The sequence below is a fragment of the Euprymna scolopes genome, chromosome 40 (genome assembly GCF_053919585.1).
Source record: "Euprymna scolopes isolate OS-2025 chromosome 40, ASM5391958v1, whole genome shotgun sequence".
In the NCBI taxonomy this organism is placed as follows: Eukaryota; Metazoa; Mollusca; class Cephalopoda; order Sepiida; family Sepiolidae; genus Euprymna; species Euprymna scolopes.
This window is the reverse complement of record NC_136521.1, coordinates 43,267,787-43,294,885: the sequence shown is the minus strand read 5'-3', so window position 1 is coordinate 43,294,885 and position 27,099 is coordinate 43,267,787. Positions and strand designations below refer to the sequence as shown.

At 36.6% G+C, this 27,099-nt stretch overlaps 1 protein-coding gene across 1 annotated transcript in view; it reads right to left on the bottom strand.

The window, feature by feature from the left end:
• The window catches only part of LOC145265655 (glutamate receptor ionotropic, kainate glr-3-like), a 75,740-nt gene that overhangs the window by 23,583 nt on the left and 25,058 nt on the right, over nt 1–27,099 (bottom strand). The window contains exons 5-8 of the mRNA XM_080121721.1: nt 26,918–26,974; nt 21,304–21,534; nt 17,703–17,807; nt 13,910–13,939 (exon numbers count right to left, since the gene is read on the bottom strand). Coding sequence (XP_079977847.1) covers nt 13,910–13,939; nt 17,703–17,807; nt 21,304–21,534; nt 26,918–26,974 — 423 coding nt within the window. The remainder of the gene's footprint in view (nt 1–13,909; nt 13,940–17,702; nt 17,808–21,303; nt 21,535–26,917; nt 26,975–27,099) is intronic.

Genomic DNA, 27,099 nt, shown 5'->3' with positions numbered 1-27,099 from the left:
CACGGGTTTGTAGTTCATCGAAACATCTAATTTCAAAGATGCAAGCATATAGATATTAAATTCCACTTCATCAGAGATGAAATGAAAAAGGAATCCATTATTTTGAATTACATATCATCAGAACAAAACACACGACAAAATAAAGTTAAAGCATTTTGCCTAAAAACTTGTTAGGATTTAACTTTAAATAACTTTTTCACAAACATATATATATATATATATATATATATATATATATATATATATATATATATATATATATATATATATAGTGGTGAAGGCAACCTTTCTAGGAGAAGCAAATCTCTGATTTAAAAAAACCATAAAGCGAGAGACCAGTACCCGCATTAAGCTGTTCTGCAGTTTAATTTGTTGCTGGCTATCTTGCTCTTGCTTGTTGCTGGATCTCAACATTTTGAACCGAGAGAGAGACTTAGCTGTCGTACAAAGCTAAGACTCTGTAACATCATCTTTGTATAGATACTTCCTCAGGCATTTAGGCTCATGGATTTTAAATGTCTGAGGGAGTGGCATTCGTCTGACAAGACGTTACAATCATCATCATATATATATATATATATATATATATATATATATATATATATATATATATATATATTGAAAATTTATCCTGGCCAAGACGTTAAACTGCATTCATTTTGTTTGTATTAACACTTTAACATACTAATGCGTAACTAATACTTTTACTGAAAAAAATTTTTAAATCATTTTTCCAAACATTTTCTTTGTATATTTTTTTACAAACACTTTTTATATGCCTATTTTAAGGCGCGCATGAATTACAATTGACTTTTTATACTTTATTTTATGCACAATATTTTCCTTCTAATTTACCGAAAATTTCCTATTGTTTTTGCTTTGTTTTAATTAACACACACACACACGCGCGCGCGCGCGAGCGCGCACGCACACACGCACACTCACACACATAATAATAGATTCTCTAGAATAGATTTTTTACGGATATATATTACATGTATATTTCTTTATATATATATATATATATATATATATATATATATATATATATATATATATGCATGTATGCGTTTTTACTTTTTTTTGTCTTTATTTAGAAGAGACTGCATAATCAGAATTAAGAAATGGTTTTCTTTTTCACTTTTTAAAGGTAAAAATAAAAGTCCATTTCTTTTATTTCTCTTCCCCCCCCACACGCACACACGCACACACGCACACACACATTTATTTTATATTTAAACAAAATTAAAAATGGCTTCTTTTTACATGCTCAAATTTTAAGATCCAAATTACTTCTATTTTTATTACGTATAATTGAATATAAAAAATATTTTTTTAATAGAATTAAAAATGAACCAAGAGGATTTCCCATTATATAAAAATAGGTGGGGGGGGAGGGTGTTACAATATTTTTGACACGTAATTTAAAAAGTATTTACAATTTAAAAAGAAAAATTTGGTACAAGGCCGAATATGGGGGAGGGGAGGGGACGGTCTTTGCGGACCAATGCTAACTAATGTAACCTAACTAATTCCTACTTTCAATCTACTTTCACCACAATATCACATTTCTATACACATATACATTTTTTTTTCTTTCCCCAGGAGGGAGAGTATTGTCCAAACTTGTTTTCCACACGCATGCACGTATATACACAACTACGTATATACACCCCAGGCACGCACGCAAGCACACATACGCATTAACCACACATACGTACACACATACGAGCGTGAGGTCACTTCCTTTTTTTCTCCAAACGCATGCGCAGAAAACCAAGGTCCCACGCGCAGCCCCTTTTTCTTCCTCTTTCATCGGGTGGTTTTTGAGCTGACCAGTCGCACCAGATTTCGCCTCCCGACTACCAGTGGCCACTCCTCGTCAAAACATGTGCGCGGACGGTTAGCGACCTGCATACGTTCGCCCTTTCTTTCTCCCCCGTTTTCATAAAGCAGCAGTCGCTTTATGTGTGCCTTTTCATTTCCTCCTCACGTTTGGATTTTTCATCTTTTGAAATGAACATTAGCTTTTTATTTTTCTACGAAAAATAAACGTGTTCAAATTTATTCAACAAGCGTTTTCATTCCTTCATTTTCTGTTTGTTTCATTGTATATTTTTGCAGCGGTTTGGTGTATTATTATATACTAACCCGTTACAAATTTGGTGACCCCCGAACTTTAAAATTAAATGAACGTTTTTGAAGGAACCACGTGTTGAACTCTAACACAAATATTTACAAAACACACGGAAAATAACCGGACAACCACGTGGAAGAATAACGTCAAACCGCGAACAAAAGACGAGTAAAATAATAATAATAATGTCACTACAACCCACGGAAACCCAGCATGAAACAATGACATTGAACATTCCACCCTTCAACCCGGCGAACACAAAAATATGGTTCGTCCAAATACAAGCTTTATTTGACGCCAAACGAATTACCTCACAACGAGCGCGTTATTGCTATCTCGTCGAGAAACTGCCTTTGGAGATAGTGGAAGAGGTTATAGATGTACTTGACAATGTGCCTGAAGAAAACCCATACGACACACTCAAGCAAGCCATTCTACAGCGAACCGGCGTTTCTAATGAAGCCATGCTGCGAAACCTGTTCACACAAGTTGAATTGAGAGACCGCACACCGTCGCAGTTACTACGACACATGAAATCCTTGTTAGGAGAAAATAAAATGTCTGACAACATTATGCGTAGCTTGTGGATGAATAAGCTACCCGCGACAGCAAAACAAATCCTCGCGCCAATGTCTGAAGAGACGACGTTAGAAAAACTCGCCGACATAGCTGACCGGATACTCGAAAGTTCCCGAAGCCGACAAGTGTACGCACAACAACAGCAACCAGTGCAAACCCGAGACGAGGAGCTAGCGGAATTAAAGTCCACAGTGGAAAAGCTGTCACAACAATTAGCCGACGTTCTCCAAGTATGTCGACGTTACCCCAGTAACTACAACAACACGCGACAAAGGACCAGGCGAAGAAGCTCCAGCAGCAGGCGACACGGTTCACGTGATAGACAAAACATATGCTTCTATCACAGAAAATTCGGCGCGGACGCTCGACGATGCACTACACCCTGTGCGTTCAAAAAAACAGCACAGGGAAACGAATTTTCCAGCCGGTAACGACGACAACTGTAGCTGGAATACACAAAAAAGGTCGTCTGTTTTATATCCGTGACAAAATTCACGGATATAACTTCTTAATAGACACCGGAGCTGGAATCAGCGTCATACCGACACCGCATGGCCATCCAACGGGGACACATTTTCTCACTCTGCAAGCTGCTAACGGGACTAAAATACCCACTTTTGGAGAGAAAATGTTAAACTTAAACCTGGGAATGCGAAGGAATTTTGTTTGGAATTTCACCATAGCCAGCGTGACCACTCCAATATTGGGGGCAGACTTTTTAGCCCATTTTAACCTGTCTGTCGACATGACAAACCATTCGTTAACAGACAACGAAACGAAGATTTCGGTGAGAGGAACCACTTCAAAATTTTTAACCACCGGAATCAGCGCTGCCTTACCCGAAGATGCACACGTCCGCCAGCTACTCCAAAAATATCCTCAACTTTCCCAGCCGTTTAAAAATACGGACCCTATCAAGCGCTAAGCACTACATCAAAACCACAGGACCGTCCGTCTATTCAACCCCCAGACGCTTGAAACCGGATAGATACAAATTGGCAAAATCCGAGGTTCAAGACCTACTCCAGATGGGAATAATACGGCCCTCGAAAAGTGCTTGGTCGTCACCACTCCACATGGTACAGAAAGCTGACAACACCACATGGCGCCCGTGCGGAGATTTCAGGCGTTTAAACGCAAAAACAATTCCAGATAGATACCCTATCCCCCACATCCATGACTTCGCCAACGGACTTCAAGGCGCCACAATTTTTTCAAAGCTGGACCTCGTAAAAGCCTATTTTCAAATTCCAGTCGCAGAAGAAGATATACATAAAACTGCACTAACAACACCATTCGGCCTTTACGAGTTCCTTAGGATGCCTTTCGGGCTTAGAAACGCCTGCCAAACTTTTCAACGTTTGATTGACGAAGTTTTCAGAGGTCTGCCTTTCATATTCGCTTATGTGGACGATGTTTTGATTGCCAGCAGAAACCTCGACGAACACAGACAACACCTTGAGCAAACCTTTAAAAGACTATCACATTTCGGCCTGAAAATAAACACCGATAAATGTGTTTTCGGCCAACAAGAAGTTAAATTTCTCGGACACTTGATTGACAAGGATGGAATTTCACCTCTACCCGAAAAAGTAAGCGCTATTTCTGATTTTCCTGTACCGACATCTGTCAGACAGGTACGCCGTTTTGTAGGCATAATCAATTATTACCGACGTTTTTTGCCTAACTGCTCTACGTTACTCGCGCCTTTAACGGACATGTTAAAAAATCGGACAAAAAACCAACAGTTAGTTTTGGAGGGACCTGCACTCCAGGCCTTTGAAAAATCGAAAACTGCTTTGGAAAACTTCACCAAACTAACTTACGTCCAAGAGAGCGATACAACGAAACTCACACTAACAACGGATGCATCTGAAATAGCAGTAGGTGCAGTCATTCACCAGATTTCCGACAACAAAATGACCCCTATTTCATTCTTCTCGGCAAAGCTAAACAAGGCGCAGAGTAAATACAGCACTTTTTCGAGAGAGCTACTCGCGATTTACCTTGCAATAAAACATTTTAAACATCTGCTCGAGGGTAGAAATTTTTCCATCTATACGGATCACAAACCCTTAACATTTGCTCTACACATACAGGTCGACAAATACGGCCTTCGAGAAATTCGACATCTCGATTTTATTGCCCAATATTCTACCGATATACGGTACATAAAAGGACACGAGAACATTGTAGCTGACGCTTTATCTCGCGCAACGATTGCTTCTTTAAATTCCGCTCCACTAAGTATGGAATTAATAGCACAAGAGCAATCAGCCGATACCACGCTTCCAGCTATAATGGAAAAGACTTCACTGAAGCTGGAAGAAATGCCGACACCATTCGGAACAACAAACTTCTACTGCGATGTATCGCAAAAACAACCTCGCCCGTATATTTCACCGAGCCTCAGACGACAAGTTTTTAATCACTTTCACAATTTGTCCCACCCAGGAAAACGCGTCACTGTGAAATTAATAGCGGAACGTTTTGTTTGGCCAAATATGAATACGGACATCCGTAGTTGGACCAAAACTTGCGTTCCATGCCCAAAAAACAAAATACACAGGCACACCAAATCCCCTGCCGGAACTTTCAGTGTACCTGATGCCAGGTTCACCCATGTGCATATTGACTTAGTTGGACCCTTGCCCACTTCAAAAGGGCACACCCATATCCTTACTATAGTCGATAGATTTAGTAGATGGCCGACAGCAATAGCAGTCAGAGACACATCAGCCTCAACGATAGCCAGAGTATTCCTACAGGATTGGATAGCTATTTTCGGAGTACCCTCCGTAGTCACAACAGACAGGGGCGCACAGTTCCAATCAACTCTTTTCGCGGAATTTAATAATTTGTTGGGAACCAGACACATAAAGACTACTGCGTACCATCCGTACGCAAATGGCATGGTCGAGCGCTTCCACAGACAATTGAAAGCGTCTTTAGCGATGAATGAAAACAGCGCGGACTGGGCAGACAATTTGCCGCTCATACTTTTAGCAATTCGCAACACTGTGAAGGAAGATTTGCAGAGCACGCCCGCAGAATTAGTTTTCGGATCAGCTTTTATTTTACCCGGACAATTCTGCGAAAACAATGCGAATATTGCCCCAACGACAACCTTCGTGACCGAATTAAAACGTAAAATGTCACAATTAAAATTCACTCCAACCAAAAAGACAGACACGAACATTTTCGTTCCAAGGGATGTTCACACCTGTAAATACGTGTTTATCAGGAACGACGCGGTCAAAAAAACACTCTGTCCAAATTATTCCGGACCCTATCTAGTTCTCGACAGAAATGAAAAATATTTCACTATTTTAAAAAGAGACAAAAGAGACACTATAGCAATTGACAGAATCAAACCGGCATTTATAGACGAACAATTGCACTTGTCCCCTAGTCCAATACAAGAAAGTACACACTCACAAACGGACGAAGAGACTACGAGAAACAATACACTAGAAACAACAACAAAAACTGGGCGAAAAGTTCATTGGCCCAAACATTTCAAACAATATATTACTTATTAAAAACACACATAAAAAAAATAAATATATAAAAAAAAAAATACATTTCTATACACATATACATTTTTTTTTCTTTCCCCAGGAGGGAGAGTATTGTCCAAACTTGTTTTCCACACGCATGCACGTATATACACAACTACGTATATACACCCCAGGCACGCACGCAAGCACACATACGCATTAACCACACATACGTACACACATACGAGCGTGAGGTCACTTCCTTTTTTTCTCCAAACGCATGCGCAGAAAACCAAGGTCCCATGCGCAGCCCCTTTTTCTTCCTCTTTCATCGGGTGGTTTTTGAGCTGACCAGTCGCACCAGATTTCGCCTCCCGACTACCAGTGGCCACTCCTCGTCAAAACATGTGCGCGGACGGTTAGCGACCTGCATACGTTCGCCCTTTCTTTCTCCCCCGTTAAAGCAGCAGTCGCTTTATGTGTGCCTTTTCATTTCCTCCTCACGTTTGGATTTTTCATCTTTTGAGATGAACATTAGCTTTTTATTTTTCTACGAAAAATAAACGTGTTCAAATTTATTCAACAAGCGTTTTCATTCCTTCATTTTCTGTTTGTTTCATTGTATATTTTTGCAGCGGTTTGGTGTATTATTATATACTAACCCGTTACACTATACATCTATCGGCGTATAAATCCTTCATCAATCACCATAAGAACATCATACCCATAAGAAAGAGGGAGGATTTGGCCAATAAAAAAATTATATACAATATCAAAAATGAAATATTTACAATGTTAGTAACAAAAGACCCCACCCCCATTTACTAAACTGGGCAGATACACTGATTCGCCAGTCGAAAGGGCGATGCGGGCCCGAACGCTTTATTAACAACACCTATTAAGAAAACTTCGAAAGGGAACCCGCATCTCTGGCAAATCGAGCGATCTGTCACCTAATTGGGGAGGGGGATAGGGCTAAAAACAAACGAAAAAAAAAAACAAAAAAAAACGGGACAAACTAAAAACGGGGCCTAATGATCACTATCACACACTAGCTAGGTTATAAACACAAACGCCTACAAAACTGGTCCTTAAACCGTGACCTACTCTGGACTAAAAAATGTGTCAGATCTGACGTTCATTTTTTCTACTCAAAATTGCTCTATTCACGTGACAGACACGCGCAACAGACACCCGCCTTTCAGCAAAGTCAGACGAGGAGAGTCTAACCCTCTCGGCCTTAATACGAACCTTCAAATGATAACAGAAAATTCGTATAAGGTCGAGAGGAGCGAAGTCCTCAGATCCGTAGAAACACTCTCATACGTGTGTTCCAAATCACACCTCTCATCACAGATAGCAAGGTAAAAAACATTTCTTTTCTAAGCCCATCAGTTATCGGCCCAATTGCTACAGACATTGATAGGAACCAGAGTAAGAGACGATATGTTGAGTAACGCGGACCATGAGACCTGTAACAAACTCAATCAGCGGCACCACGATGCGACAATAAACGAAGGCGTGACATAAAGTCTCGGCCTCATCGCCGCACCATTTACAAATAGGCGAAATTGCCAAGCCAGCTGAGTGAAGTCTCTTACTGACCCAGAGAGCATCCTGAATTACCAGCCAGGCCAGGGAGGCCTCATCGTTAGTGAGACACCCCGACCCAAGCGCCCAAGGCCAGATTGAGCGAAGCTGCCCCTTCGTCAAAGAGAGCCCCTCACAATAACATCCCTAACGGATTCCCTCACTAAAGCCCAATATAATGCCCTTCAAGACAAGATCAGAGCGTTAGAGAAAGTTTCCTTCATTCTTAAGAGGAACTTCAAAGCGCGACGATACTCGCGGTAAAAGGAGTACTCACCTCGGGACAACCTGTGTGCCCCCCCCCCCTCGGACGAGTGTACACTCCTCAATGCCGGGGAGGCTTTCTTATGCCCCCATTTCCCCTCACGTTGTGTACACATCCGATTTAGGTAGTAGAACCGAAGCATGTGGAGACGAATCTCCACATTTGGCATTCCCAGACCGCTTTCAGAAGGATAAAGATAACAGATATCGTGACAGACCATAGGGACCTTTCCAAGCCATAAGAAATTGAAAAGAGCCCTCTGCAAATATACCAGAGTATCTGACGGGATAGGAAGAACTGATAGACGATAAATAAAGATTGGATATATATGAAAGTTGCATAACCCCGCTCTCCCCTTTAATGAAAGGCTTCTACTGATCCACAAAGCAGCTGCAAAGACCTTCGACCAATTTTTCTCCAGCTGAAGGTCAGTACCGAACCAAACGCCGAGTATCTTGCAAAGCCCGTCATTCCAACCAAAGGGTTCCTGAAGGGAGACACCCCTCCAGGCACCGATGCGCAAACCCGAAGACTTGCCGCAGTTAATTTTGACCGTTTCATACAATCTGATTACTACACTAATCTCAGCAGTGCTCGTCACAAGCTCAGTTACATCGTCGGCATAGGCGGAGTACTTCACCAGGGAATCTGCGCCTGGCAAAGTAATTCCGCGTAGGACTATATTCACCCTTAGCCTGCGCAATAAAGGCCGAAGCGCAAGCACATAGAGCATCGGTGATAGCGGGTAACCCTGACGAATAGGACGTGATAAGCTGAAGGATCTCGATCTCTTCCCATTCACTTCTACCATCACCGCGGGGTTAGCATAGAGAAGATGAACCTACGAGCGAAATTGCGGGCCAAAATCGACCGCCGACAAAACAGCCCCCAAGTACAGGTGGACCGCTCTATCGAAGGCTTTGGACTGATCTAAATTGATCAGCGCGGCCTCTGTTCATCTAGCGTATTGTATGCAAGTTATCCTTGGTTGTCCTGCCCCTTACGGCACAGGTTTGCTCGGGCTAATAAGATTAACCAGGACAATCTAAAAGCGATTTGCAAGAATCTTGGCTAAAATCTTTAACTCAGTCTTAAACATCGTCAAGGGTTGATAGTTATCTAACCCCTTGCGAACAAGCTTCGTGACACCCATACACCATACTTGGGGATTGAGCCGTTCCTAAACCATGAGTTAAATAAAACCGTCAGCAAGGGAACAAAGATGTGCGGCAACCTTAAATACACTTCGTAGGGCAGACCATCGATCCTCGGAGACTTACTAAGGCCAACACGCTTTAAGGCTTCAGTGACTTCATCCTCCGTTATGCCACCTTCGCACCTAACTTCTTCGGTCGTCGAAAGACGAGAAAAGTCAGCCAAATAGGTGTCGAACTGTTCAAATGACAGACCGGGTTCCATGGAAAAAAGCTCCTGGAAATGGGACCTAAACGCCTCCAGTACACCCTGGTTTGTAGTCACGGCACGCCCATCCGGCAATGTGACATGTGCGGTGTGCCGATCAGCAGCTTGTCGAAGCTCCTTTGCACGCAGTTCAGCGGCCTGAGTCGAGAATAATAGGTTCCAAGTATGGTACCCTTTGCATTTTACTATGCGAAGTGGTCTTATTCCCATAGTATTAATCAGTTTTAAAACAAGTTCAATCGATGAGTTAATTACTTAAAAAAATTTTTTTTGTCCACAACAAATATTTGTATTGTTCTTTTTGATATTTGATATTTCCTCGAGTTTAGGAAGGTCTATTAATAGTCCTTTATTCGTTAGCAGGTGATTGTAAGTCTTGTCTTTCCCCAGAAACTTTTTGACGTTTATAATAACATTCGGTGTTTTTTTTTCCCCAAATTGGGGGCGGGGGGAGATACCGTTTCTTCCGACGTTATCATGATTGATTCTTTTTGCTGCTGGCTAACCGTAGCCATAACAAGAACCACAGAATAATAAGAGTCCAAATAAAAGTTATCAAATTGATAACAGAAAAAAACAACAAAACAAAACCCCACATCGCGTAGAAAAAAAAAATCCGGCGTTAATAAAAACAAAAGGAAATAACAATAACAAAAATTATCAACAGCAGTAACAACAACAACAACAACAACAAGGTGAAAAAGTTGCAAGATCGCAAAAAGACTTTTGGTGAGGGTAGATATTTGTCTGGTATCCACCGCACCAAAGTGTGACACAAGGTCGGGAAAGTGGAGAGTAGGCAAGCTCCCCTACAGGAGAGGCACTCTTGCATCACGAAAAATTCCCTGGGCAACCCCGTCGGCATTCCCCGGTAGGGACGCCTCAGACGACAAGCAATAAACTTGCCCCACCTGAAAGCCAGGTGGAAAGGCCTGGGAGGGTGGACCTCCTGGGTAATACCCAAGCGGTATACCTCAGTCCGACAGGTTACTGGGCCGGTTCCCGGCCCCGCACCTGTCGGGCTGAGTGTCAAGAACGGATCCTTTGCGAGTACTCTACCCAGTCTCTCTACAGCCGAAGTCGCTAGGAGACACATCCCATCATCAGAGATACAAAATGGGGTATAACTTTTGGTGAGGGTATAAACCTCACAGTAGGGAGATTCTATTTATAAACGCTGCTGCTAGAAACTGACGAATCAAATTAATTCACGTTCTGCTATCAACCAATCAGAAACCAGAATTGCTCCTTAAAAATTAATCCCTTTTTAGCATCCTTGAACATATTTTTCTCGTGTCAACAAGAGTAGGATCTTTTACTCTTTGCCTAAAAAATTACAAAGTCCGAAACCTGTACAGAACAGCTGTCTACTGAGAATTCGTCGTCTCCAGGACTTGTATAGAATAACTAACCATCGGAAACTTTTCTGAAACTAAAACATGGCTTCCAACTCAAGAGGGGCTACTAACTAGGACATAATTGCAAGGACACTATTTAGGGAGGTCAGCAGCAAGATGACTGTTTGAACTTCATATCAGTACAGTCGGGGAAATAGGAACCCGGGAGTGAATTCTCAAGTCTAGAAGTTCTGGGAAAGAAAATATTAGAGTAGAAGGCTTTCCGGCATCTAGGGATCTCTACTGTGTAGGGGTGGGACTTTGCTGCTTGTTGGGTTTATTGAATTTCGGGAGGGTATAAGGCTTGTAGTTCATCGGAACATCTACCATTAAAATTGATACAAATTGCGGCGTCAGTGAAACGGAATGTTGTCAATTTCTATTTAAATTACACAAAAAAGATTGATAGCTTGTAAATATAGAAGAAAAATGCGTATAAATTATTCATGATAGTTATTATTTTGTAGTATTAAATAACAATAAATAATTGATATGTTGTGAAAATAGAAATAAAACAATTTATAATAAGGATGAGTTTTCTTTATTAAATTACAAAAAAAAAAAGGATTTATTTCTCTTAATTGGAATTAATTGGAATAGAAATTAATATGAATAATACTCATCTCAATAATGAATTCCAATTAAAATAATATATATACCATTCGGTACGGACCCGACCATGGAAGATCAGATAATAAATAAACGTGGATTTATAAGATCAAAAAATCCAACCTTGATCGCCCTTCGCGGCCCGTGACGCAGTTGATAGAGACGTTGAATCTCTACGGTTCCAGATGAGCATTGTCTGAAGATAGCGGTTTCAATCCTACCCAAAGCCGGACAGAGGCTTACTTGGCCAAAACGTGGTGGGACGACAACAACTACGGATGGCAGTGATTGCTGAGAATGCAGTTAGGATATTCGAAGTTCCTATCCGTCGCAGTTACCACCTGACGAAGGCCAGAGGAATAGTTGGCCGACACGTCGTGAAACAACAACTAATAAAGATGAGAATAATAGTCCGCAATAAATAAAAATTAATATAAATAATACGCATCTCAATAATGAATTCCAAATAAAATAATATATACTATACGCTTGTTTGTAATAATCGTTTTCTTTTACGATTCTTTTTAGTTTACAGGTCTGTGCGTTTATCACTGTTCTTACATATATACGTGTGGGTGTGGGTGTCCTTACGTATCTTACCTGCAGCTCACTGTTATATATATATATATATATATATATATATATATATATATATATATATATATGTGTGTGTGTGTGTGCATGTGTGTGTGTGTGTGTGTGTGTGTGTTCTCATTCTTACAGAGTTTCCGAGATGTGTATGCGCAACAATATAATGCGAACATACCTGAATTACCTTGACCAGCAGATGACGTCTTCTGATCGCTGGTCTGCCATCTTGCCGGGGAGCGGTAGTGCTGCAGACAGATTCATCAATGAACAACAAGATGGGATTTGAAGCTTCAATCTTTTATTCAAGGCAAGCCTAACATCTCGGACCCTGGTTGTCGGGAGGGACCTAAATTCCCGACTACTTCATCTGCTGCCTAGACCAACTCTCCCCATGTTGTCGTCAACCAGAAAGGCATACGACCACAATTCCCGTGTCACTCCTCAATTTCCGGTACATCTAATCTAGGTGACTTGGTCTGGTGCCTGTCAAACCCAACCTATCCGACCATGCTAAATCGCTGATGGGAAATGAAAATATACTGACATAACTTTCTATTTCTACAACTACCTATATAGCAATTAAGCTGGGATTCCCAATATTACAGATTGATATGCCGTGAAAATTAAAAATGAAGAACAACTACGTATAGATCGTTGATAATAATAAATGTTTGAGGCAATAAATAATGAAATTAAGACTTTAATCTTGTAAATAAAAAATAAAACTATATGAATTATTTCTAATAGTTATTGTTTTTCAATATACAAATAACCAAAAAGGATATGACGTAAAATTAAAAGAAAATAACTATGTATTAATAATTTATAAGTATTGTTTTTGTAGGAAACAACTAAAAAGGATTGATATGTCGTAAAATTGCGATTTCACTTTACGATCCCAATCCCGGAACGGATTGACGTATCCCGAGGTTCTACTGTATTGGAGACCAAGGATGACCAACGACATACATTATCCACACACTTTTGAATAGTCATGTGTCATATTTGTTCATAATGTGTTTTTATACTTTGTGCAAATAAATATTTAAAAGTATAAGCAATGTAAAGCCACACACCTTAGAAAACATTTTTTTTTAATGAATTTAAATAAGAAAATTTGAAAAGCTGAAAATGTGGAGGAATGATAAAATCATTTTTTTTTATTCAATTTTTTTTTTGGTGTTGTTATTTAAATTTTTTTTTTGTGTTGTTATTAATTTTTTTTTTGGTGTTGTTATTAATTTTTTTTTAGGTGTTGTTATTTTTTTGTGTTGTTATTAATTTTTTTTTTGGTGTTGTTATTTTTTTTGTGTTGTTATTAATTTTTTTTTAGGTGTTGTTATTAATTTTTTTTAGGTGTTGTTATTTTTTTTGGTGTTGTTATTAATTTTTTTTTTAGGTGTTGTTATTTTTTTGTGTTGTTATTAATTTTTTTTTTGGTGTTGTTATTTATTTTTTTTGTGTTGTTATTATTTTTTTTGTGTTGTTATTTAAATTCATTTAAAAGTATATATTTTTTGATAAATTACAGAGTTCCGTTAGGAATATTAATATTAAAGTCATGATGACACCTATAATTTTACATATTTTTTCTTCCGTACGATTGATTTTAATTTGTCAAATATAAAGAAGGTCGTTATTTTAAACCAAGAAACGCATATTAAATACATTAATGCACCGGTGAATAAGAAACTGCAAGTTTTCAACGGAAGCTTAAACCCTGCAAAGCAAAAGAAATCTCAAAGTCAATGCATGACGAGTAAATGAAGCCATTCTGGAAGAGCAATTAAACAAGACAGTAAGAGTTATCTTCTCTTACCTCGGTTATGAACGGCTGGTTCGGATAGTACTGAAACAAACACAAGAATTAATCTGAAACATAACGAAGGTAAACATTTATTTATTTATTTTTTTATTTGAGAATGATTGTCATTTTCAACATTATATTATATATAAACTGGTGGATTACCCGTCTCAGGACGGGTAAAATTAAATTTTTCCTGACACAACAATTTTGCACCACTTTTATCTCCCCCTGCAAAGATTAAAACCGATATATAATCCTAATAAAACGTATGTCTATAATCCCTATTCAAATTTTTATGAAAAAAAATCAATCACATGATTTTAATTCTATAAAAAAAATGAAGGCTTAAATCCAAAAGGTCTTAAAAGAAATTTAAATAAGTGAGTTTTGTTATTGTTGTTTAATGAAAATTGATCTCATTTAATGCAAATCTGAAATATTCGAATTTTCAATGAAAGGTTCTGCTCATATAATTTCTTGATTTGAGTCATTTTAAATTTTGTTCCACGCAGAGATTTTTCTTTGGTAAGATGGATATCTCTCACGGTAGTTGGTATTGTGTTTAACTCTACTTAATCTGTTGCTAAGGTTGCTAGAAAAAAAGGAAAAAAAAAAAAAAAACGGTTGGATCATTCCATCACCCCAAAAAATATCTGGCTCCTGATGCAATATTTTATGTCTATAAATACCATCCCATTATTTTTTGTGGAAGGAATAGTCTCTTTGCTGGTTCGTCTTCTTGGAGACTTAGGTAGAAAGTACCCGTCAAAAAACTGTTCTTGACAATCAGCCCGACGGATTCGTGATCAGGAACTGGCCACGTACCTGTCAGACTAAGATACGTCGCCTGAGTATTAACAAGGAGGTCTATCCTCCCAGGCCTTGCCACACCCGACTTTCGGGTGGGGGAAGTTTATTGCTTATTGTCTGAGAATGTCGATGGTGGTGTCCAGGCAATTTTTGCTAGGCTAGAATGTCCCTTCCTTTAGGGGCTCATATATAAGGGTTTTTTTTCTTCTTTTTCCCGTTTTTTCCTAGGTTATCCGGGGAGGAGAGTTGTAGGTGTGAAATTATTCTGGAAGCTTGCTAACCTAAAATATGTATAAAATAGTTTTTTTTTTGTTTTTTTGCCCGTACTCTTGTATAATGCTGGTTTGTGTTCTCTTCTGATGATAAGCATTTAGTTTTAAAATGCCATGACCTAAAGAGGTTTTCCTCTTCATTTCTCTTTCAGTTATTGTAATCACCCTCCACCTTATTGACATGATAATGTAATAAAGTTCTAATATAACTTTAATCTTTATCTCCCTAACTTTTCTTATATTACTTTTTTGTTTCATTTTTCTTCAGTCGAAGTTCTCAGAAATCAAGGGGCCCACAACCTGGGGCTAACATTGAACTGTATATAAGATGCACAGATATTCTAATGTCCTATTAAAGTTCTTTATCTCTCAAACACTGAGTTAGTAAAGAAATTGAGAACATAATTTCCTTCTCCCCAATTAACCATTTTCATACGTTGCAGTATATCTTTCGTTTTGGTCTCTTAGTCTTACTTGATTCCAGGACACGAAATTATCTAGTCTGGTGGAGTATCTAGCTTCGTGCTCTTACTTAAGGTAATATCACTTGGAGAAGGCACACCATTCCTTATAAAAGCTAATGTGGGTTAGCCATAGCGAGCAGATCTTATTTGGGCTGCGAATACTATGTGGTTTTGAATATATGGTTTACTTGTGGGAAAAAGTATTCCACGTTGTTCTGAGAAACTAGTATACAGACCTTAGACATTCGGGGATAGTGTCTAGTAGGTATTCAGGTTCTCTCTACACACACACACACACACACACATACACAGACACGTGTGTGTGTGTGTGTTTGTGAAAGAATGTGTGTGTGAGGACATACTCAACGAATTTATGATCTACAGACTTGAAATTTGATATATAGTGTATTCAGACATATGGAAATTTTTTAAATCGGTTTTCATTCGGAAGGAAGGGCTGCTAAGGGGTAAAAATGGAAAAATGGTATTAGTGGGTCATCAGATTTTTATCCGTTTGTTAACTGTTTCACGACTATGCATGTGCGAATCGTTCACATTACGTAAAAGAATAAGTAGGTTTGAAAACAATTTTTAAAGATCGTGTCAAGCGGACCTGATGACTTGAATCACTGTCTTTAGGTTTTGGTTTCGATCTCAGCTCGAGTATTTTTTATCACTTCCAAGAGACGAACTGTTTAGAAAAAACAAAACATAATACTCGCACGCACATGTCTCAGTTTCTTTCCGTTTTTTTTATTTCATTTTTTTTTCAAAGAATTTAACGTTACGTGCCTTACATATATATATATATATTACGGGCATTATATATATATATATATATATATATGTGTGTGTGTGTGTGTGTGTGTGTGTGTGTGTGGATATATATATATAGACAGAGAGAGAGAGAGAGAGAGAGAGAGAGAGAGAGAGAGAGAGAGAGAGAGAGACTAATTTGTAATGAACGGATCATTATGAATTTTGGAATATATATTCGTAAAATACTCTAACATGGCACATTATTTTTTGTATATGTTAGCATTATTTTTTGTATATGTTAACATTATTTTTTTTATATGTTAACATTATTTTTGTATATGTTAACATTATTTTTTGTATATGTTAACATTATTTTTTTATATGTTAACATTATTTTTTGTATATGTTGACATTATTTTTTGTATATGTTAACATTATTTTTTGTATATGTTAACATTATTTTTGGTATATGTTAACATTATTTTTTTGTATATGTTAACATTATTTTTTGTATATGTTAACATTATTTTTTGTATATGTTAACATTATTTTTTTATATGTTAACATTATTTTTGTATATGTTAACATTATTTTTGTATATGTTAACATTATTTTTTTTATATGTTAACATTATTTTTTGTATATGTTAACATTATTTTTGTATATGTTAACATTATTTTTTGTATATGTTAACATTATTTTTGTATATGTTAACATTATTTTTTGTATATGTTAACATTATTTTTTTGTATATGTTAACATTATTTTTTGTATATGTTAACATTATTTTTTTATATGTTAACATTATTTTTTGTATATGTTAACATTATTTTTTGTATATGTTAACATTATTTTTTGTATATGTTAACATTATTTTTTTATATGTTAACATTATTTTTTGTATATGTTAACATTATTTTTTGTATATGTTAACATTATTTTTTGTATATGTTAACATTATTTTTTGTATATGTTAACATTATTTTTTTGTATATGTTAACATTATTTTTTGTATATGTTAACATTATTTTTTGTATATGTTCACATTATTTTTTGTATATGTTAACATTCAGAGGATGCATATGTACTTTGGATCCGATCATTATGGATTCTGAGATATATATTCTCGGTAACCCGGTGACTAACATGGGCACATTATACACAGTGCTTATTACACGCGCGTGCACACACACACACACACACACACACACACACACACACACACACACACACACACACATATTCCCGCTCGCAAACATACAATTGTGTCTTCTTGCACATTGGGATATTCAAATAAGCAGGAACTAAACTTTCAATTTTTGTCACTCAAATATATCATTCACATGACGAAGCATGTTTTGTTTGTTAAGTATGTTTTTTTTATCATTTATTCACAACATAATAATACAGAGATCATATTAAAACAAATAATAATAATAATAATAATAATAATAATAATAATAATAATAATAATAATAATAATAATACAAACATTCTTACCGGTGAGTTATCTTGTCCGTGTTGATAAAGATACAGCGTGTAGTTCTTACGTTGTCCTGTGTCGTTGAACGCTATCCAACCTGTCTTTCCGTTTTCAATGACGACCTATATAAAAAAACAAACAAAAAGATGAAAAACCTATTAGCAATCATGTTGTATGAGAAATTTGGTGTCAGTCTGTAACTTACGTCAAATGTTTTTAAATACTATTTTTACCTTCATCTCTTATATTAAAAAAAATGATTGAAAAATAAATAAATAAATCTATATATTAATAGGATAGCCTGTGTGTTAGCTATTTTCTGTGCCACGCTTACATCCGAGTGACTGTCGTTAATTGTTATACACTTCCATTTCTTGTAATAAATGATTTTACCAAGGATTCTTCATATGTTTTTTGTTTCGGTTCCGTTTATAGTTGATAGCACTGATGTCATTTATTTTTTTAGAAATAATTTGACCAAGAATTCTTCATAAGTTTTGGTTTCGGTTTCGATTATAGCTGAAGAAACTCAAGATTATATATATACTAGCAGTTCAGCCCGGCTTTGCTCGGGCCCTATGTACTGTTCATAACTTGCCTTATAATTTCAACTGTTTAGACCAGAAATTGGCTGAGTGTTTTGCTAGAGACTGCAACAGTCAAATCTTTGGAACATTGACCCCTTGGCAGCTCAAATTTTGGAACCAAACCGGTTAAAAAGCTTGCCCTATCTCTGACTACCCTTTATGTAAAATTTCAATTGTTTAGACCAGAAATTAACTGAGTACTTTGGTAGACACCGCAGAGGTCAAATTTTTAAAAAACTTTGACCACAATTTTGACTCTTAATATTTGTTGTTTGGGGCTCAAATCAAATTATAAAGTTTGATCTATATCTAAGAACACAGCCAGACATAAATTAGCTTTGTGTGAAATTTGCAAAAAATAGGGTCAACCGTTTCGGAACCTTTGAACTGCCGCTTTCATACATACACACGTATAAAGTAACTTATATATATATATATATATATATATATATATATATATATATATATATATATATATATATATATATATAGCAATATTATGTAAAATAAACAAATATTTATTTATTGTTAATTTTACGTTGGAATTTGGCTTAAAAACGTATTTTATACGTGTATATATATATATATATATATATATATATATATATATATATATATATATATATGTATAGTAATTTATAAAATATATATGGCGATTAAGCTACACTGAATATTCGGCGTTTCATCCACTCTAGGACTCCTCAAGAATGGAAAAATCGTAGCAGATAACTCAGTCTATCTATGAATTCTGACGAAGCTAGGCGGATATTTCCTCTTCTTTTTGAGGATTTCCCCCTAGCTGAAACAATATGTAAACTCATTCTGGACTCACAGTGATAAATTTCCTGAGGAGTCCTAGAGTGGATGAAACGCCGAATATTCAATGTAGCTTAATCGCCATATATATTTTAAAAATTACTAACTAGCTCTACCTACGCATTGAGCACTTTTGAAGTAAATACTTAAAGTTTACGCATAAATATATACTTTTGTATATTAATTTTATGTGAGTAAATTAAGTAGTTATATATATATATATATATATATATATATATATATATATATATATATATATAGTCTTGGAAGTTTTTTAACCTTTCAACCTATACAAAAAATATTTTTAATCATTCGTTAGAAAACTATTTTGAGATTTGACAGCAATCACTGCATCAACTTGCTCTCTCGAATTCACTATAGTACTAATGGTAACTTAAGGGATTATCAGTTGTTTACTCTGAAACACTGTTTTGGGGATTTAAAAACAAAACAGTATGTTAAATCATAGCTCCCCAGAAGTGTTGATCAAACACCACCTCCCTTAATCTTAAAAAAGAAGACATGTTACAGATATTAGATCTAGTTCCCTATTCTTAATTAATTTGGCGTATATATATATATATATATATATATATATATATATATATATATATATATATATATGTTTATATATTTACCAGTGGTGAAAAAACCGGACTAGAGTGCTCAATGTGTAGCCAGAGCACTATATAGGAAATTTATTACTGTGAGTCCAGAATGAGTTTACATATTGTTTCAGCTAGGGGGAATCCTCAAAAAGAAGAGGAAATATCCGACTAGCTTCGTCAGAATTCATAGATGGACTGAGTTATCTGCTATGATTTTTCCATTCTTTTTTGACATTATAACTCAGTCCATCTATGAATTCTGACGAAGCTAGTCGAATATTTCCTCTTCTTTTTGAGGATTTCCCCCTAGCTGAAACAATATGTAAACTCATTCTGGACTCGCAGTAATAAATTTCCTATATATATATATATATATATATATATATATATATATATATATATATATATATATATATATATATATATATATATATATATATATATATATAAACTACTTTCCAAAGATCCAAATATTTATTTTTCATGCGAAACAGCTTTTTCAGCATGTTAAAATTTCGGTACTTTTTTAAAGATCGGTTTCATTATGAAGATACTCTCATTTGTTATTATTATATCAGCAGCACCTCTTCTCGTGCATATACGGAGCTTTTTTGCATGAAAAATAAATATTTGGATGTAAAAGTGTATCCATACTGTTATTTTTTATGCATGCTCTGTCGTTATATCTAACAGACATTGAGCTTCTAGAAAATACATAAAGAATGAAACACAATGAAAACATTTTAAATCAAAACCGGAGACATATATTAATTATAATTAGATAATAATCATTCTTTTAAAGTGACAGGCACTAGTTTTTCAGACTTACGCAGTCATCAGTGTAGGTAAATAATCCTGTCGGTCGGAATATTCGAACCATACCACGACGGAACTTTTGATTCCATTTGCTAAGCCTCTATCTCCGCGCCACCAAACAATTGCCACGAGAATGAGGGGAATTAAGAATTAATAAACGCTTAAATCGAGCGCAGACCTTAGACAATCTGTAGTGATCGAATGACCGGAAGTCGTGAACATCGCATAAACGCTCGTTGACTGCCTCTTAGTTTATACTTCCTAGATGGTTTAAATCTTAAAGTATTCTTAAAGCGGCTTGATAATTATAATTAAATGATAATTATTCTTTTATGCCTACATATATACATTGTGTCTATTCGTGATTTTTAAAGTGCAAATTATTTCCTCACATTAAAAACCAAACTTGAGTCTAACTATGTCCTTATTACGGGACAATCACGATAACACGCCGGTTCTAGCCAGATCACCGACGTAAAGCAACGTTGAGCCTGGGCAGTGCCAGATGGGTGACCATTTGGGAGGCGAGGTAAATATATCAGGTTGGGAAACTGGGGGAGTATCCTTCTTACGAGGGTAAATGGACCTCTCGAGCCATGGTAGGCAACCTATCTGGTGATGGTGTCATAATAAAAAAATACCCTTAGTCCTAGCGAAGCATCAAGTATTTGGCTACGGACAAGATTTGAATTATACTGCAAACTCGTGTAGTGAGTTCGATTTCGGCTGTGGCCGCATACGACAATACAACGACTGTTCTCATGTAGAGGAAAGTAAATAGAAATACTCACTGATTTTAAAGCGACCATGAATTTTTCAAAATCGAATCCGGCCGTCCGATTTGCTATGTACGTAAATATCGCTCTTTTCATCACTTCCGCTACGTCCTGGGCGATGGCGTGCTCTGGAAAAATCTGAAAACTGTCGAGCTTGATATACCGGAAGGCGTACAGGTTGCATTTGGCCAGAAATAGTTTCATATCGAAGTAGTTCTGGCCCGATAGAGGTGCGAAACTTGAAGTCTGGAAAAAAAATTGAAAATAAAAATGTGTTTATATAAAGAGGTTACAGTTACATACAGCCCCAAAATAAAAAGGGTGGAACTAAATGTGATCTAACGAGGACCGTATACTCAGCTGCAGGTGGCATGAGACTAAAGCGGGGTCAAAGGTTAGCTACCGAGACAAAACACGCAAGAAATGCAGCTGTCGAACGATATAACCATAGAAATGATGCCATGGGTGAAAAATTAATTTTTTTAGTCTCGGTCGGGAAGCGAGACAGACGAGATTCTTTCGATAATGTAGAGATAATCTAAGCGTTGCTATACTCGCATTTTGCCCGTCTGTGTCTCTCAATTCCCAAGTTTGAAAAATAAGTCAAAATTTAATGTCACATTTGTCCCTACCCCTTTGTCAAACCCTCTTTCTCCCTCTCTCCCCCTCTATCTATCTATCTATCTATCTATCTATCTATCTATCTATCTATCTATCCCACAGAATAAATAAATAAATAATGAATAAACATAAACCCAAAATAAATATCTGGGCGTAACTAAACTGCAGATTCCTTATATAAGCACATGAACACCCACAACACTCCGAACGTGCATTCACTATTTGTAATAACAAACAAATATTTCTATTACGTCATTGACCACTAACCAATACTAAAACATAATAAATTAATAAGAAAGACAGATCAAACACAGAGAACAATACGTATATATATGCACACATAAATAAATAGAATAAAATCATGATAAAAATATTTATAAACAAACAATAAAAGTGTAAAAAAATAAATAGATTTGATTAATAAAATAAATAGATGCAGATATATGTGCATATGTATATGTGTGTATGCGTATGTGTGTATGTATGTTCATGTATGTATGTATTCACATTTATATATTCGTGTATGCGTGTATGCGTTTACGTGTAAACATATTGGGGTATGCACTTTAGCAAGGGCACCAATCTATGTACACATAGTTATTTCCATTCAATCAATGAATCAATCAATTAATCAATAAAGGGTTTTATCACTCAATAAGAAACCCCTCCATGAACTTTAGCCATCTAACTCTGTCCCGGGCTATCCGCTGCCATGTGGGACCCATATGCTGTATCAGATCGTTCTTGATCTTCCCTTTTACGTTCATGAGGTGTCCATTCTTTTGCCCTGATGGATCATCTATTGTCATGTTGTCTGACTACATGCCCTGCCCATCTGTGTTTGGACGTTTGGATTGCAGTATTAATGTCACTAACTCTTGCTTGTTGGCGGATCCAGATGTTTGTCTTTCCTAACATTATCCTCTTCATCTTCCTTTGTGCTAGTGCCATGATTTCACTCTGGCGAATTGTCAGAGCCCATATTTCACTACCGTAGATCATCACAGGTAGTACATATTCATTGAAGATCTTCCCTTTGATTGACATATTTGCTTTTCGGCTTCTCATGATATTCTCCTCTTTCCCAAAAGCTGTCCATTCCAATGCTATCCTTCTCTTTATCTCAGGGAGGAGATCTTCATCTTTCGTCATTTTCTTTCCCAAGTAGATGTAACTTTCAACTTCCTCAATGGTCTTTCCAAGTCGCCATTAGTTGTTGATCTCCTTTAGACTATTCTTATTATTCAAGATGGATATAAAGACCGCACTAACACAGCAGGCATTAATACTCCTAAGCACACACTTATAAGCGTAACATTCAACAATTAATCATAATTTTTTTATAAAAAGATTTAATAATTTCTAACAATATTTAATATTCATTACAACTCGTATTTTGGAAATTGATTTGACAGCTCGACTGCGATACTGACTTCAAGTCACATATTTTTTTGTTTTTTACAAAAAAGTCACCACATTAAGGCCCGGAGTCCACTCGAGGATAAAGGTTAATGAGCGTACATTAGTCAATGAGATTATAGCGTAGTAATCATAAGTACTGTAAATTTTGTAAATTGGATTACTTACGGGGACGGTTCATCAGGAAATTGTTTATGTTGGATTTGAAGACAATCAAATTGTAGTCAGCTGGAAGGCAGGCAAACGGAAGAGAGTTCCACAGGTGTGCAGTTCTAAGAAAGAAGCTTTGTTGATAGAATCTACGTTTAGGTTTAGGCACAGATAAAGAGTGAGGGAAATTATTGATAGTGGTTTCAGCTAGACGAATGTTTTTCGTGAAAGTTTGGTGAGTGAGACCATAGATTGGAGCTCAGCCGAGCACTTTCCATGAAAATAAAGATAAAGCAGAAACAGGTTCACAACGTCTCTTCTGTGAGAAAGAGGTTGCAGGGAAGAGAAAAGGGCATCCCCCCCATTAAGCTACGAAGTCTATTTTGAACTCTGTCAAGGCAGGACAAGCTGCTTCTAGCAGCTCCTGCCCAGATGTGGCAACAGTACTCCATTATTGGCCGTACCTGGCTTTTATATAGGTAGAGAATTGCATCAGTAGTGAGATATCTACTGGAGCGGTAGAAGGATCCTACCATTTTTCCAGCGGCCTTGGCAACGGATTTGCTGATACAAAAAAAATATAAAAAATAAAGAAATGAAGAAATAAAAAATAAAACAGACAAAGAAAAACCTCGCCGAACAGCTGCAAACATACCCCCGACACAATTAAGAGATTATATTCTCGAAAATTCGGTATATCACCACCTACCATCTTGTACGACACATTATGTTGACGAATAAACGTAATATAATTGCAAATTATTTGTTGTTTTGTTTTATGGCATATCAACCCTTTTCAGGTTATTTAATGACGAATCCAATTATTTTGGAAATAGTATTCATGTTGCATCTAGTTATTTTGTAGAAGGTTTTTATTCTTCAAACTCTTTGTATCTTCAATCGTTAGTTTGTAGTGTTTGGTTATGTTGTTTTATAGTGGATTTTATCGTTTTTGTTCCCTGCCCTGCAGAACATGAATGCGTTTTTCAATGGGAGAGGGAAAAGGGTTACAGTATTAATGTTTGGTACATTTTAAGCCAAGAAAATAATCAAGAAGGGGGAGATAGAAAGAGAAAGGGGAAATGGGAAGAAAAAAAGGGGAAAAGGGTGGGTTGTTTTTGCTTTTGGTTTTGCAGAACATAATTAATTTGCAAAAGAAAGTAGAAAAACAAAAAGGCATTAATGTTAGGTGCATTTCGTCTTAGGAAGACAATATCTTCAGACAACCTGATCTGGTAGCGCCAAAGTAAATTATTGAATTTTTTCTAATATTGTCACTCTATTTACTCCACACGAAAGCCGAGTGGCAATGCCTCGAATAACTTAGTCTGACAGATAAAAGGCCACGGAAATGGCCCAGACCTGTCGGGTTAATTGTTGAGAACGAATTCCTGACTGCTGTTACTACTCAAAATCTCCACACAACCGAAACAGCGTAATAATACCAAAGCACATGGTCGGGAGGTGAAGATCGTCAAGTAAGCGCCCCTAAACAAAGAGCTATCTGTCTATCAGATTGACAAGATAGTTTTTGTGGTTTTTAACTTTGACATTCAGATGAACATATCTCGATTCAAACAAAAAATAAACACTATCAGAATCAACGCACGTTTACCAATGCGAAACTAATGTATTTATGCCAGTAACCTAAAACTCTTGCGTTCTGGTTGCGTTAAAGTCGCTGAAAGCGTTTTTGATATCGCTTAGGTGTTTGAAGCATTTCTCATGCAGAAAGGTGTCGAGATGGTTGAAAAAGTGGTAGTCACCAGGTGAGATATATGGAGAGTATGGCGAATGAAGCAGAGTTTCGTAGTCCTATTCGTTCAACTTCTGCAGTGTCGGTCTAGCAACGTGCGGTCGGGCATTGTCATGGAAGAGAATTGGGTCTTTTATTTTGACTAATGCTGAGTGTTGTTTCGATGTTTTATCCATTTGTTGACAGTACTTCTTCCGTCGTAATGGTTTCGCCTGTATTAAAATCTGTAATGGATTAGACCGGTCGCAGACCACCAAACAGTTAGCATGACCTTCTTTTGGTGAAACTCTGGCTTAGGGAAGTGTCGTGGAGCTGCTTCGGCGTCTAACCACTGAGCTGAGCGTCGCCAGTTGTCGTAAAGAACCAACCTTTCATCGCAAGTCCCAACCCGGTCATGAAACGAGTCGTTATTGTTACGTAAAAGAAGGGAAAGGAAACTTCATAACATAACGTTTCTTTTGGTTGTCGTTCAATTCGTTATGAACCCATTTATCAAGTTTTTTGTCTTTCTAATCTCTCTCAAGTAGTTGGAAATCGTCGTATACGTTACGCCTAATTCAGAAGCAAGTTCTCGAACAGGTGTACGTAAATTGGCTTCAACTAATACGTTCATCATCTTCAAGACTCTCTTTGACGATACTAAATTTCTTAAACCACCATCGCGCTGTGCCTTAAGTAGTGGTTCTTGGGCCAAATGCTTTGTGGATATCGAGAGCTATTACAACTACTTTTCGGACTGGCTTGAATTGAAATAAGAAAATGGTGCGAATTTGCTCTTTTCCATCTTGTATCCAACGTTCTGAAAAGAAGACATAATCGTTTTAAAACGATTGTAATTTAAACGATTAGACATATTTAAAATGATATATGAAGTAAAGGTATTATAACGAAAACTTATTTGGAAAGACATCATTTGACATCAAAATTAAAAATTCCGAATAGACCTTTCTTCTCAATCTAATAGCAAAAATCACCTGACCAGCTCCGTCGACATTTCTCGGTAAGGGCACCTCAAATAATGAGCAATGAACCTTTTTCACCGACTTATTATTTTTTTTTTTTGACAACCGAACTCTTTCAGATATACGCAAACAGGAAAACCAAATTTGAAGATTTTGTTTCGCTACGCCGAACTTATTAACTGTTTAATTACATAAAAAAGAAAAAGAAGGTTTCATTTGATCAGCGCCCGAACGAATAAGATTGTCTTAAATACGTATATAATTAGTTAATAAGATACTTTTTGCTTGCGTTTCTGTCTTTTTTTCTCCGCCTGTCTTAACATAAATTCGTCCAGACTGTAAGAAAAGAAAAGATATACTAGCGACACACCCGGCCAAAGTGAAAACTATTGCCATATAGACTTAGGATCGTACGCGTTTTGCCTGGCTTAACATGAATTCGTCCATTTTCCTTCTTTCCGCTCTGTTGCTCCGCGTTCTGACTTTTCTGTCTCATTGTCTCTTCGTATACACATTTAACTATCTCACTTGAATCGTGGTTTGCTATGTACACATTATTCTCATTAATTCCGATTTGGATAATTTTACGAATATCATTTGTTTATCAGATTTCGAATAAACTATCGGATCTACTTTGAAAACCTCATTTGATTATCATTGACTATTTTCCACTGACTGACACCATATACATATTCATCATATTCATAATGATCACACTTACCGGATCAACAAAAATAAATATTCTGTTTTTGTCCTTTAAAAGCTGGAATTTACTTGCCTGAAAAAGAAAAAAAAAAGAAAAAAAAGAAAAAAGAATAAAACGACAGCAATCATTTAGAATCTCGAATTTAGTTAACAGACATGGAGTGATAGTATAAAGAAAAAACATTAAAACAACGTGAT